This window comes from Molossus molossus, unplaced genomic scaffold, assembly GCF_014108415.1.
Source record: "Molossus molossus isolate mMolMol1 unplaced genomic scaffold, mMolMol1.p scaffold_m16_p_2, whole genome shotgun sequence".
Lineage (NCBI taxonomy): Eukaryota > Metazoa > Chordata > Mammalia > Chiroptera > Molossidae > Molossus > Molossus molossus.
The window spans coordinates 35,927,319-35,943,229 of record NW_023425355.1 but is presented as its reverse complement, the minus strand read 5'-3'; the positions used below and the strand labels follow the sequence as shown (position 1 = coordinate 35,943,229).

The 15,911-nt window shown below is 37.8% G+C and overlaps 2 protein-coding genes across 2 annotated transcripts in view; one reads left to right on the top strand and one right to left on the bottom strand.

Moving 5' to 3' along the window:
* COL4A5 (collagen type IV alpha 5 chain) overlaps window positions 1-6,948 on the bottom strand; it is a 343,032-nt gene extending 336,084 nt beyond the window's left edge. Inside the window, exon 1 of the mRNA XM_036271049.1 lies at window positions 6,549-6,948. Coding sequence (XP_036126942.1) covers window positions 6,549-6,629 — 81 coding nt within the window. The 5' untranslated portion in view covers window positions 6,630-6,948. The remainder of the gene's footprint in view (window positions 1-6,548) is intronic.
* A 1,712-nt stretch (window positions 6,949-8,660) lies between these two features.
* COL4A6 (collagen type IV alpha 6 chain) overlaps window positions 8,661-15,911 on the top strand; it is a 438,122-nt gene continuing 430,871 nt past the window's right edge. The window contains exons 1-2 of the mRNA XM_036271343.1: window positions 8,661-8,885; window positions 9,084-9,135. Coding sequence (XP_036127236.1) covers window positions 8,875-8,885; window positions 9,084-9,135 — 63 coding nt within the window. The 5' untranslated portion in view covers window positions 8,661-8,874. The remainder of the gene's footprint in view (window positions 8,886-9,083; window positions 9,136-15,911) is intronic.

Below are 15,911 nucleotides of genomic sequence, written 5' to 3'. Positions count from 1 at the left end.
TAGACATACTGTACACTTTTATTTCTTGTTGAGACTTATGTTTTTCTACATATTATATACAAATTAGGCCAGTAAATAGGCATTTTCTGGGGCTTGGAACGAATTAATCCAGTTTCCATTATTTCCTATTGGGTTTCATTGCTTCGGTTCTCGAACAATTTCGTTCTCGACCGTCCTCCTGGAACGAATTATGTTCGAGAACCGAGGTATCACTGTACTTCAAAAGTTCATATGGAACCAAAAAACCTCAAATAGCCACAGAAATCTTGAAAAAGAAGAACAAAGGTGGAGGGATCACATTACCAGATTTCAGGTTATACTACAAAGCCACTGTAATCAAAACAGCATGGTACTGGCACAAGAACAGGCAGATAGATCAAGGGAACAGAATAGAGAACCCAGAAATTGATCCAAGGCAATATGCTCAATAAGTATTTGACACAGGTGGCAAGAGCATACAGTGGAGTAAAGACAGCCTCTTTAATAAATGGTGTTGGGAAAATTGGACAGCTACATGCAAAAAAAATGAAACTAGACCATCAACTTACACCCTACACAAAAATAAACTCAAGATAGATAAAAGACTTAAATGTGACTCATAAAGCCATAAAAATTCTAGAAGAAACTGTAGGCAACAAAATTTCAACACCATAAACAGCAGAATTTTCACTGAAACATCACCTAAGGCAACAGAAACAAAGGAGAAAATGAACACATGGGACTACATCAAACTAAAAATCTTCTGCACAGCAAAAGATACAATCATCAAAATGGAAAGGCAACCTACGGTATGGGAAAGCATAAGTGCCAATGATATATCAGATGAGGGGTTAATTTCCAATATATATAGAGTGCTCATACAACTCAACATAGGAAGACAAAGAACCCAATTAAAAAATGGGCAGAGGAACTAAATAGACACATCTCCAAACAGGACATACAAATGGCTAAGAGACATATGAAGAAATGCTCAACACCACTAATCATCAGAGAGATGCAAATTAAAACAACAATGAGGTATCACCTCACACCTGTCAGAATGGCCACCATCAACTAATCATCAAACAACAAATGATGGCGAGGGTGTGGAGAAAAGGGGACTCTAGTACACTGCCGGTGGGAATGCAGACTGGTGCAGCCACTATGGAAAACAATATGGTGTCACCTCAAAAAATTAAAAATTGAACTTCCATTTGACCAGTGATCCCACTTCTGAGAATATACCCTAAGAAGCCTGAAACACCAATCAAAAAGAATAGCCCTGGCCAGTTTGGCTCAGCGGTTAGAGCGTTGACCTGCGGTCTGGAGAGACCCGGGTTTGGTTCCCGCTAAGGGCACGTACTTCGGTTGCAGTTTGTCCCCGGCCCTGGTTGGTCGTGCAGGTGGCAGCCACTCGATGTGTCCCTTCACGTCGATGTTTCTCTCTCTCTCTCCCTTCCTCTCTCTCCCTCCCACTCTATCTGTACAAAAAATGGAAAAATATCCTCGGGTGAGGATAAAAACAAAACAAAACAAAAAGAATATATGCATCCCATGTTCGTAGCAGCACCATTTACAATAGCTAAGATCTGGAAACAGCCCAAGTTAAGTATCCATCAGTAGACAAATGGATAAAAAGCTGTGGTACATATACACAATAGGGTACTATGCAGCTGTAAGAAAGAAAGTTCTCTTATCCTTTTAGACGACATGGAGGGACTTGGAAAGTATTATCTTAAGGGAAACAAGCCAAACAGAGAAAGACAAGTATCATATGATCTCACTTATTTGTGGAATATAGTGAACATAACAGTCTGAGGAATGGGGTAGTCCTAGAGACGTGGAAGTGAGGTACAGACTGACAACCCCAGAAGAGGGGTTGGTGGGGGAGAGATAAACCAAAGAACTTATATGCATGTATGCATGAACAATGGACATAGAAAACAAAGCTGGGGACAGGGCAGAGAGGGAGGAGGAGGGGGTAATCAGTGGGGGAGAAACATCTGTAATAAAAATAAATTAATTAATTATTTTAAAAAATAGCATATGTCTCCCTGGCCAATTTGGCTCTGCAGTTGAGCATTGGCCTGCGGACCAGATAGTCCTGGGTTCGGTTCACGCTAGGGGCACGTACCAAAAAAAAAAAAAATATATATATATATATATATATATATATATATATACAAAATGTCATTATAACACATAGAATAAAACAAATATCCCTAAATTCATACTGCTACAACTAAACTGAATAAATAAATATCAGAGAAGGTAAAGTCCTTTGTTACATCTAAAAGTCAATTTAAAATACAGAAAATGGCCGTGGCCGGTTTGGCTCAGCAGTTACAGGGTCAGCCCACGGACCAGAGAGACATGAGTTCAGTTCACGCTAAGGGCAAGTACCTGGGTTGCGGTTTGTCCCTGGCCCAGTTGGGATCGTGTGGGTGGCAGCCAGTCGACGTGTCTCTCTCACATCGATGTTTCTCTCTCTCTCTCTCTTCCTCCCTCTCTCCCTCTCGCTTTATTTGAAGATAAATGCAAAAATATCCTCTCGTGAGGATTAGAAAAAAAGAAGAAGAATAAAATACAGAAAATGTTGAAAACTGAAAATCACCATTTGTCAAATATCACAGTAATAACTATTCAGGCCATAATCCTCAAAAGATGCTAAAATTAGCAGGCAAAATTTTGATGAGACAAGATATTTATTTTGTCTAACAATACTGCCCCACATAGTCCCACAAGATCTACTCACTTTGTAATCAGAAAGGGCAAAAATAATGACTTTACAGTGGATAAACCTGGCAGACATACCCTTAACCAAGTTATCACAGTAAATTCAATTCAAAGAGTCTTTTGTGTTGCATATACAGACATCAAAAGCCAAATGAAAAACAGGATAAATTATATGCACACTCTTACATAGTCACAGAACAGATATATATAAACATATGCACAAAATTATATATGGATAGTTGAGTGAATAGAGTTGGATATGAATGGTAGGTAAATTTGTAAAAACAACAAAAGTGAACTGGGCATCTTAAGAAACATACCCTGTTTCATCACAATAGATATATACCTGAAAAGTTCAGTATATTTAAATGTATTATGAAAACTAATTAAAAAACAATAAGGCAAATCATTCTTCAAAATAACCATCTACCACAAATTAAAGTTGTTTTATAAATCTAACTTTTTATATATGTGATTGCATAGAATCATACAACCTGCAACAAGCAATTGCTTCTAGGTTGCTTTTAAAGTATCTCCCTGTATATAACATGCATATAGAGATCAAAGTCTGATCTTTTTATTCTAAGCCCTAAGCTATTTTCATTATACCATGCTGCTTCTCCTAACACCAGCAGGAAGAGATGTAATCCCCATTTTATCATTCCCATTTCACTTACTGTGTTTCCCTCCACAATCCCCCCAAAAAGTAGCAGAGATTCCAATATTCTGAACAGCAAATAAATATCTATAGAGCACATACAAAGGAGGAAGTATAAGACAGTTGTTAAGAGTAAAGAAATTGGAATCAAACTGCCTGGATTCAAATTTCCAGCTCTACAATATATTACCTATGTAATTTTCAACAAGTTACTTAACCTCTATGATCTGAAGCTCCTTAATCTGTAAAGATGGGATATCAATGGTATATACTTCATAGGTCTGTTGTGAAAATTAAAGATGATCATGTATATCCGCATACTAGTACAGTGCCTGGCACATAATAAACACTCAAAAATCTAAGTTATGATAGCAATACTGACAAATTATTTCTATGGAGCAGTATACTTCATAGAGGAAAAACTGTTCCATGGCCACAAACCACATTACAACCACATAATAAGTTGTTGCCTCTGATCACAAGGGAGATAGTACATTTATATTAGAGAGAACTATCTACTCTACTGAACACACAAATACACATAAAACTTACTAACATTTGTACAATAGGAGTAGTGTAATTTTACACATCATATGCATAAAGTAGGAGTATCTATCTTACTGACAGTGATTCAGTACAGGTATAAGTACCTTTACATAAAAATATGTTATTTCCGTCACTAGAAATGAATTTTCTAACCTAAAGCTGCCTTTTTCTCTTACTGCTAGCTAACCTTTCAGCATAAGGGTTACTTTATTCCACCTAATATACACTCTATCTAAAAATAATGTCCACATATTTGTGACATCCAAATCTGGCATGACTTCAGAGATAAATAAATCACTTAACTGTGAAAAATTAAAGCAATTTAAATAGCACTGCTTTTCCTGATATAAAAATCCCAATACCAGACTACTTCAGTCAGTAACCAGCCCCACTAACATCCAGTTAACTCTGGATAAGGTCAACAATATCCCCAGCACTGGTATAGAGAACAGATACCATTCATATCTTTGAGATGATTAAAACATTCATCTGAATATAATACTGATATGTGAAGCAGAAAAAACAAACCCCTGATTTTATTAAAGACACAATATCCTAATGATAAAGAAATGCAATATAAACTATTCTTTAAAAATCATGTAAGGGGGGGCAGGTGGAGGCTGGCAATGGGAGAAAAAGGGGGAGACTTCTGTAATACTCTCAACAATAAAGACACAAAATAAATAAGTAATAGGAGGAAAAAGAAAAAAAAAAACCTCCATGTTGTCTTCTGTAATTTCTTCATGAATACTTAATCTTTAAACGTTCCAAGAAAATAGGTTGCTGCCAAGTTTTGTGAACCATAAAAAGAAATCAATTTTAACACAATTTGATGTGACATAAATTGAGGTGTAGTATTCCTCTACATACCTGTATGATTGGTATCTTGTGCACATTTATTAATAACAATGTCAAAGGAAAAAAAATAAATATTTAATCAAATATCTATCAAATCTTTGCCCCTGGGCCAAATGCCATAAGCAGTAAGCACCTAGATGTTTTTAGAAGCAACTATTTTCAACAACACAATTGTACTTTTATCCTAGATTATGTAGTACTATTGAGTGACTATAAACTTTACTCCATTAAGAGGTTTTAAATCAAAAAAGCAATTTTAAGTTATCTATCTACTTTGATGGAGGAAAAATTATGGCAAGTGTAATTAAAAATATTTGATATGCATGGCTTTTCAACAGATGTGCTATCATAATTATTTTTATGGTGTGCATATAGTAGTATGAAAGTTAGCTTTCCTACCTTGAGTACACACTTTCTGGAAGACAGAAGGAGGACAATGTAATCTGTGGCATGTTGAATGTATAGAGAAGCTAGACAGCTAACTTAAAAGTGGACCCAGATAAATTATAACATATAAAGAATTAATAGTCACTCACCCATGTGAAGGCCTAAGCCATGATATCATACTGAAGTGTTTTTAAAACCACCCATTATGCTCACTGAAACACAACTTTTAAATAATTTGACACATACTTAATTCTTTTTCCTTCAAACTTTTATTCCTAAACCATCCTTTTCCCCTCCCCCAGGCAATCAGTCTTATTAGTTTCTTGAATATTCTTAGTTATTTTTCTTTCTAAACTCTTTAGAGGTTAAGTGAAACTAATGATGATGGGCTTTAGGCTGGAGAACATTTTCTCTGACAAAGCCATTTATTCCTTTACATCTACCTCTCAAACCCAGAAGAACAGTGGGTGGGACTAGCCAGATACTCTTTTAGGAGATTTACTGAGGTTTTAATTCTACATTCCTAAAACAGAGTGGAACTTTTTGCTGTCATTTCACACGTGCGTTCTCCTCCACTCTCAAATCAGAACATTCATTCTCCTTTGAAGAAATATAACTTTTCCTTTAAATAGGTGACGGGCAACTTCTCAATTTGTTCAGGTACCTAAGTAAGTTTTTAAAAAAGTAAACAACAAACAAAACCCAGAACTTTAAAAAAGATGCAGAATATCTGAAGCCTTAGGCCATCCTTTTCACTTCATTCTCCCTGGTATGTTACCTGAGTATTTGCAAAAGGATGGCAAAAGTGAAACAGTCTCTACAGAGGCTTTACTGACCAAAGGTGAGGTACGTTCAAGTTGCTTGAGGAAAGGGGAAAAGAGAAAAACTTCATGGGCGCCTTTAACACTTTGATGGAAGCTCGAAATTAGAAACTCCAAAATATCTAACTATAGGCAAAGTTTAAAGAGTGTGTGGGTTGGGTACAACTAGTGAAAAGGTTAGCCAGCAGGCAAGCAGGGAAACACCCGAGGGCTGATGGTGGGGAGGAAAGTTTTAAATATCTACCAGAGAGCCTAGTGATCTTTAGCCTGAGTCCTCCGCCCCAGGCTTTGCTCTAGTCCCCTACTGAATGTTCCCAATTTCATGCATATATCATTGGTAATAAAGCAGGAAAGCAAGCAGCCCTATTTTTAAACACTTAAACCTCTCCCTTTAATTTCAGAAGACTTGAGTTACCACTGTTAAATTTAAATAATGTTTCTTACTAAACAAATGAAGGCAGATTTGAATTCCTTGGCCAAGGCTAAAGATAAAAGAAGGGAGGGGAACAAAAAGTGATTTCAGCCTGAGAGTGAGGTGATGGGGGGCGGGTAGAAGGACTTACCGCAGCTTCTGCAGGCTGCCCCCAAAGACTCAGGGCCAGTATGAACAAGCCGGCTGCCAGGCTGACTCCACGCAGTTTCATTCTTCTCCGGCTCCTGCAGTTCTTTCAGCACCCACACGAAATCCGTGGCTGGCTCTGACCAATTGACATAATCTTGAGGGTTTACTGGGCGAGTGCTAGAGCCAGAGAGGGAGAGCGAGGGTGCCCCAATTGTGCAGATCGACTTGGGTGAGGAGAAAAAAGCTTTTTTAGTGTGGAGGAAAAATAGAAGAAGAATAAGAACAAGAAGAAACTATTTTTCCCTTCTCCCGTCCCCAAAGCAGGTTTCTGGTCTCTCCTGAGCACTTTTCTCTTCCATCCAGACTTGCAAACTTTTTCCTCGCGCAAATCCCACAGATCTACTTTCCTCCCTCTCTGCCCCCGCACCGCCCCCTCCCCATCTGCTCAGGGGAATTTGAGAATCACTCCGCCACAGTTTTAGACTACACCAGCAACCTGCGAGGGAGTGACGCTAAGTTATTTGGGGGAGGGAAACTCCAAAACCAGATGACTGAACACTGTGAGTGCAACCGGGCAGCTTTTCTATTCGTTCACTTGCACTTTCCGTTGGTACTACTTTTCTCTGCCCAGTCCCACTATCACTGGTGTAAGCACACAAGCCAATTACATGCTGGGACTATTTTTTAGCGGATGGATCTCAGAAAGAAGGGACCTTTTAATTGTTAATGATTAGAAAAAGTTTTGGTGGCTGCTCATTGAACTGCTGGTGTTTTTTCTCTTCCACCTGCTCGCAGGAAAGAGTTTCTCCACAATAGAATATATGAAAATATTAGAAATATATAAATATATTTGTATAAGTAAATGTGTGCTTATAATCAAAGAATTAAAATGAACATGTATATTTGTGTAAAGACTTTATTGCGAGTGATATATGCATGAAATTTGGGAGCATTCAGTAGATATTAGTAATTATTATACGGTTGAATGCTATTGCAATATGGTAGTCATCTTTTTATTTAGCTATATTGAATGCTATAGTTAATATTTACCTCTTATATTGAACTAACATGAAATTTATGCAGTGTCATTGCAGTTGTGATTCAGAGGGATTTGGGACAGAGAATTAAATAGTTATCATGCAATTCTCCTTAAAAGTGACACAAACACCTAACTAGAAATATTTATACTAAGATGATGGCGATTGTATAGACGTCTCCCAAAAAGACCTGAACATTACTTTTTTAAAAAATCCTCACTCGAGAATATTTTTTTTCTATTTATCATCAGTTAGAGTGAGAGAGAGCCAGAGACAGAGAGAGACAGAGAGAGAGAGAAACATAGATGTGCGAGAGACACATCCACTGGCTGCCTCCCCCAGGACCCCGGTCAGGGCAGGGGACTGAACTGCCACCTAGGTACGTGCTTTTGAACCCATGACACCTTGGTTCGTGGGCCGATACTCTAACAGCTGAGCCAAATTGGCCAGGGTTGATATATAATTTTGATATATGGATTTTTTTTTAAAGTAGCAACAGGTCCAGAAAATAGTTGATGTGGACTCCTTCAAGGAACTTACAGGGATTTACTGAAGAATTCTTCAGAACATTTCTGTTATCTCAGGCCCTGGAATTTACCGTTTTAAAGTCTTTCAAGGCTTTAGAGCTATTTGACTCAGGTTCTACTCAGTTTAGGGTGGATTTAAAACTCCAGGAACCCTCAGCAGTAGCACCACCACACCACCACTACCTCCCAAGAGCTTAGTATACAATCTATTGGAATGAGTGTTGTATGCATTTGGACAAGCCTGAAAGGGCACCTTGGGGCCTATTTGTGTACATAAGAGTACTGTGCCTTAATATATACATATGTTATGTTGTAACAGTTAACAGTGCTTCATGGAAGTGTGTAATGCATAATTGCTTACATCTTAGAGTCTAGGTCTCTATAAGCCGTGCATAAAGCTGTGGAGATGCATGGGAATGTTGTGTGTAAAGGAGCCTGAAAGTGAGAATGACTCTGAGCTGCCCAAGGTAGGGTGGATGATTGACAGCAGACAGCCCCGCCCCCTTCCCCTTCATTCCTTCCTCTCCTGGTGCAGGGAACTATCTTTTGAGTGAGGCAAGTTGTAGCGGGCACCGCTGAGCCTGTTTCCCTTTGTGGCACTTTTTTATCCAGGAGCTGAATTTAGTTTCTTCTGAAGTGAACCACTTCACCCCCTCCTCCTGAATAAGGAAGCAGTCTTCAAGCATCAGCGGAGCCCCGATGAGCCCAGGCCGTGGAGCCGCTTAGCAGTCTCCTGGGACACTGCTCTGGAGGAGCCGAAAGCATGCACCCTGGGTGAGCTGTTGCTGCCCCGACTTCCCCTCCTCTTTCCTACTTTGGACTATTTTGCCGAACCGAGACTATACATAGCTGTACTTCTGTCATTGCAGAGAAAGTGGGATCAGGCAGCCAAAAAGGGGTGGGGGTCTATAGACAGAAGCAAGATCCCAGAGCCTAGAGAGCCCATATCACTCACCCTCCTTCCCTTTTCAGGTTGTGGCTTCTCCTGGTTACGTTCTGTCTGAGAGAGAAACTTGCAGGAGCGGTGAGTCTCTTCTCCTGACCCCTTTCACTCCCCTTCCTTTGACCCCTCCTTGTCCCACATCTTGTGTTTGTGTTAGGGGGGATTACAGAGGGTTGCCCCGCAAAAAGGAGGTCACTTCACTCTCATTTCTATTGGGGGTTAATGGGGTTCTTAGAAGAATAGCACAGGGTTGGGCTACCGCTTTTGGAAGTCAGGCATATTTATGTCCCAAAACTTTGTAACGGGTTGGGAAAATAAAAGTAGAAGGCACAAGAGAAACATTTCTGAGCCTTTACCAGACAGTTTGCGATGGCTGACATATGATGCCTTTCTCTGCATCAATCTCCAAGGCAGAATAAATGTAAGTTTCCCGGGTCTACAAAACATGAATTTGTCACACAAGTTTGAGAGTGGAAGGAGAGCAAAAGGAGTGGGACTTGAAAGTGCCACAAATGTTGTGGGAGTTGAGTTTAAGTATTTGCTTGTGAGTCCTTTGACAGTACAAGGTGAGAACATCTGGATTATTTACCTGAACTTAAATGATACCTCTAGATAATGTTTAATTTCTGCCTAATGTTTCTTTTTATTGGTTTTCTGTGTAATCAGAAAATTAAAGTGGTTAGAATAGGGGAAAAAGTTAATATATAATAGGCTGTTTAGATATCTTACATAAAATCAGCTAGTGATTACAGGCAAAGGAATTTTAGTATACATTTGGTCAAGAAAAGTTTAATGGATCCCAGAAAGTACAGACCTCTAATGGAATTATTAAGACAATTTACCAAAGGTAGAGTGGTCCTAATAATCAGATATGCTGCAGTTTTCCAGTTTCGCAAGCTACTTATGCTAACAGAAATAAAGTTAACTGTTGAGTTCAAATATGAAGTTGTTCAACTATTGACTACTATCTCACTACTCTATCAAAAAAAACAAAAAAACAAAAAAAAACAAAAAAAAAAACTCTTAATAATAGCCAGGCATGCACTATATAGATAACAAATGAATATATATTCCAAATATTTGCCTTGTGGGTTTTGAGAAGTTTAACTGATTGGCTCTAATTTAAATATTTTGAAATCCTATTTATAGTCCTGGCATATGTCTTTAAGAAAATATCAGAATGATGTGAAATGATTTCTCTTATGAAAAGAGGATAATGCCAGAAATCTTGAATTTTAACATTTTGTGACCTCTTAACTAAGAACGTCAGCTCTTATTAAGTAAATTCTAGACTGTGTAAGTAGAAGTATTGATCTAGGGTTCTGAACACTTCTCTATATGATTCCTCCAGTATACAAGTTTAGTTATATGTTACCTTGAGGCTCAATACTACACTTATTGAAAATGCCAGGTATTGATTATTTATTGATTTGTCCAGGAATCTTGCCACTTGTAAAACTGCCATGCTTGGGCAGAATACCCTCCAGTGAAACCTTTATTTTCAGACTCTGACAGATCATAGTCCGTATACTTATGGGAAAAATATCAACTAATCATTCTTTATAGCTGGAGACTTCCCAAACACTGAATCCTATCACTTGATATCCTTAAAAGTCAGCAGAGGAAGATGCTTTCAATTCTTAGAAGCATTAAAGTGTGTCTCCAAAATCAAGCACTGCTTTGGTGAGCGTTTTTATTCGTTGTTGTACAATGTCACCTGCTATGTATGTCAGTGTGATCATCTCTGTTAAGACCAAAATAAACCTTGAGATTCATTGACAATACTTTTTTGCCTTAAGTCCAGAGCTGCTTCCTTCACTTGTTGTTTACTTCTGCATAATATATTTGATGTTGTAAAGTTATTTTTTTTAATTTTCTTTAAATAGACGAAAAAAAAGTGGTATCACAGGATAACTTCTCAGAAGATGACTTTTCTGAGGGGAGGTTTTTATACTTTCTACTGGATTCTCATCTATATTGGCTGGTTCTCTTCATCTATTCTTAAATCCAGTTTATCTTCTGGATTTGTAATGTTTATCACCTTTCAGAAAGTTTTAGACATTTGACTTCTCTGTACCTCCTTTGACTAATATTAAAAAATAACTATTATAAATAAATTGACAGGGAATATGTTGTGCTTCAATGTGAAAAAATGTCTTCACCGTGAGAGTTAAGTTGCCAGTAATGGAATATTGGAAAGCATTTAACATAGGGTCATTTAGGTGCTTTTGAGTTTTTTCTTTGTCAGTTTATAAAGCACTGTTCTTTATTAAAGGGATGGAAAGCTAGATGATAAGACCCAGAATTAATGAATGAATTTCCATTAAATTTATTATAAAGGAGTGATGATCTTTATTCGGGTGAAATAATTACACAATTTATCTGAATGTGATACAGCTTAGGATTTCAAAATATCCATAAATATGTTTGGTTATTAAGTGCCTAAGACACAGCACACAAAAGTTTATCTAAACATAGTCTCTCTAACTCTCTAGAAATGTATTTTCTAAGACAATGGTAGACATGGAGTTCTCTAAAAAATAGGATACTTAATGATAAATGATTATCTGCATTGGCATGCATCGTACTAAAGAAAAGACTAGAAAGATCCATATCTCACCATAGGCCAACATGTCTAGAAGCTAAAATGTGTCCAAAAGTAGCCAGGATTTTTGTTTTCTTCCCAATTTGCACCAAATTTCTGGTCATTGCCTACTCTTCTTCCACAACTATTTAACCTTCAGCCTCTTGCAATTTAGGCTGGTTCTACTGCACCAAAACTGTCTTTTTTAAAAATTATTTTTATTAGTTTATTTTTGTTACACATGTTTTTTCTTTTTCCCCCATTGACACCCTCCTCCTGATCCCCATCCCCCACCCCATCCCCAGCATTGTTGTCTATGTCCATTGGTTATGCATACATGCATATAAGTTCTGTGGTTTATCTTCCCCCATCCCATGGTCTCTTCTGAGGTTTGTCAGTCTGAACCCTACTTCTGTGTTTCTGGGTCTGTTTTGTTCATCAGTTTGTTTTATTCATTATATTCCACAAATAAGTGAGATCAAGTGATATTTGTCTTTCTATTCTTGGCTTGTTTTGCTTAGGATAATACTCTCCAGGTCCCTCCATGTCAACTCAAAGGATAAGAGATCTTTCCTTCTTACAGCTGCATAGTACTCCATTGTGGATATGTACCACAGCTTTCTTATCCACTCATCTATTGATGGACACTTGGCCTGTTTCCAGATCTTAGCTATTGTAAATAGTGCTGCAATGAACATAGGGTTACATATACAAAACTACTGTCTTTTAAGTTGCTAATGACAAGCCTAACGGTTTCTTTGTAGTCCTCATTCTATCTGACTTCTCTTCTGTATCATTTAGCATTTTACAGACATTCAGTAATTACCTTTCCCCACTTTGACTTCCAAGACACTATGTCTTTTGTTTCTCCTTATACTTCTCTGATATATTTTACTCATTCAACATTTATCGATTGAGCAACCACTGTATCCTAAATAGTGTGTCAGGCTTTGGTGACACAGCAGTGAACAAGTCAGGTGTGATCTTTGCCAATGTGAAGCTTACAAATTTCATCACTCTCTGGTCCCAAAATGATGGGTTTCCTCAGCATTGTATCCTTTGCCTTCTTCTTTTCTCAGTAGTATTAACCATGCCTCATGTATATTGATGACTGTCAAATTTATATTTTGAAGCTAGACATCTCTTTTGAGCTCCATATCTGTATTTCCAATTACCTACTAAGCCCCTGTTCTTGTATATGGATAAGTTGATATATACAAAGAACTTAAAACTAGAATTTAGTATAAGCACTCAACCAATGCCAGCTATTTTCATTTTGTATTGCCCAAACACAGTGTATCCAAAAATAAAATTATTTTCTGGTCCTTTCAGGACACTCCAAACTGATTCTATCTTTTGACCTTTGATAAATGTCATCACCATTCACCCAGTTTCAAACAAGAAACTATAGAATCAGCCACCAACTCTCATTATCTCCATCCTTCTCACTTAGTTCTGTCAGTTTCACCAAAAACTGGTAGAATCTAGCTTTTCCATTCATATTATGGTGGTTTCAAAACTCATCAGCATATATCAATAGCTTCTTAACCAGTTTTTCTAGCAACTGATTCCATTCTAATCGCTACACTGCCACCAAAGTTATATCACTAACAACAAATCTAATTATATTATTTCTTGATTTAAAACTTTTTTTTATCCTCACCCAAGGACATTTTTGCATTTATCTTCAGATAGAGCAGGAGGGAGCGAGAGAGAAACATCGATGTAAGAGAGACCCATTGACTGGTTGCCACCCACACAACCCCAACAGGGGCCGGCCAGGGACAAACTGCAACCGAGGTACATGCCCTTAGCAAGAACCAAACTTGGGACTCTGGTCCGTGGGCCAATGCTCTTACTGCTGAACCAAACTGGCCAGGGCTAAAACTTTTTTTTGTTTTATTTATTCCAGGATTAAAATACACACTCCTTGACTTGGCACATATAAGACTTTTTCATTATTTGGACCCAGCTACTTTTCCAGCCTTGTGTCTCTTTTTTTTGTTTGTTTTTTTTTTTTTGATTTTTTGTGTTTTTTTTTTTCCTGTCACCGATCCTTCTCAAACTGATAGTACACATTATACTTTATTCAGATGGATATTATCTTCATTCCCAACCCACTTTATGTTCTGTTACATCTCTTTGCTTTTGCTGCCCTGTATCTGTAATGTCCTTCTCCATCTTTTATACCTTCTCTACCTAGTGAACTCCTACTCAGTATTTACCCAGATAAAATGTAATTTCCTTTATGAAACAGACCTCTCCAGAAATAATCATTCTTCCATCCCTTGTGCTGCATAGCACCTACTATGTACCGTAATTATGAAATTCCTCTGCTTATATGTCTATGTCCCCTTTTCAACCTTGTATTAACAATATCCCGGATAATGCCAAGCATATATTAAGTGATCAATAATAAATTTCAAAGGATTAAACAGATCTACTCTTAATGGTCTACAACAATTGCCTTTTCCCTGTCTATCTTAGGAATTACTAATCCTAACTATAATACCAATTGCTTTAATGGAAATATAACAACCTTGTTAAAAAGCATTTCCCAATTTTGACAACTGATATATGACATGATGAGAAAAAGGGGAGCTGTCAGAGAAAACTCTCTCCTTTGTAACTAGTATGTCTATAAGAATGGTCATGTTTCTGAATTGTTCCCCTCATCTTTTTTTCCCCTATTCCACAACTTTAATAATGACATATGATTTATCATTCTTTATATTTACAAACACTTCCTCAATATCATTTTATTACTTGCACAAGACTACCCTGTTAAATATATAGGGAAAATATTCTCAACCCAGAGAGATTATCTGATTTATGCAAAATCACAAACCCAGCAGAGCAGAACTGGGTTAAAAACCCACTATGTTGTGCTGTCATTCTAAAACAGGCCTTTTGTCATCTCTTATCTGGACTCCCACAACAAATGTGATTGTTCTGGTTTCAGTCATCCCTGCCTCCCATTCTCTGATACCTATTCTCTCTGCAAGCAAAGGGCCTGTTCTAAAGCATAAATATGACCATGTCTCTCCAACATATGTAAAAGCTCCCTGTAACTGTTATCATCTGGCTTTGCCTACCCATCTGTTCTCATCTCCTGTTATTGTCCTTTTACTGATGTTTAGATCACAGTTATACTTTGATGGTGAATCAACATACCATGCTTTTCATTCTGTTTGAAATACTGCCCTTTTCTCATTCTTTACCTTCCTCCTGTCTCTGCAGATGAACAAATTATACTTCCTTGAAGGCCCACATTAGTGACTACTTTTCAGAAGTCTCCCCTTATTTCTATCTTTCTATCTCTCCCTTTATTTTTCCTCTTTCTGTCCTTCAGTGAATATTTATTTAGTGCTTCCTATGTGCCAAACACTGTGATTGTCCCTGTTATTTGAAGGACCATGATAAGTACTAAGTCAGTGTGGCTGGAGCAGGCAAAAAGTAAAGTGGAAGGAAGTAGGCAGAGCACTGTGTTCTATGAGGCTGAAGGAATAGGAAAGGGCCAGACCTGCCCTGCACTCTTGTTTTCTCCCTGACTTCTCAGAGCATTTGCCTAATGCCTGTGCTAAGGTGTGTTTATCTGGGTGAGGTAGGGTAGGCATTATGGTTTTTACTGGCCACTGACTCTGTATCCAGCACTGACAATCCCTTTATAAATAAAGAGATCACTCCTGTGGCAAACATCTGTGCTATCCAAGTTTATAAAATGTAGGCAAGACATGAGGTTTGTATCCTTTCTCAAGGTCTATTTGGGTTTGATGTTTAAACCTAGAGGTCTATTTCCTGATACTTTCCCTTTATGGATTATAGTGTGGTTAAAAAACAAAAAACAAAAAAAAACAAACTTCAAATCTTGAGCCAGATGTTCCTACATTCAAATACAGATTCCAACACAAAATATACTATTAGCTTTAAACTTATTACTGTTGTTATTCTCCAGCCACTCACTGTTATAACCTCTTTACTATAAACGGGTAGTAAGCCCATTTTGGGGGCACTTTAGAGAAAATTGCTAACTATGTGTTGGATTTATATTTCAAGCTTCCTAGGGGAGAAAAAAAAAAAGGTTATACTTGTTCCAGTTTCCACAAAGCCACTTATACCTCTGCTGCCCTACCTTTGTGACCTCCTGTGGAGACCAGGTTCCCAACTAAAGATTATGTCTGAAGATACCTCCCCAGGCATCTTTGAAGTCACAGTTTCCCTTTGTGTAACAACAATAGGGCAAGTTTGTCCCTGTCTTTCAATCTGGTCTCCT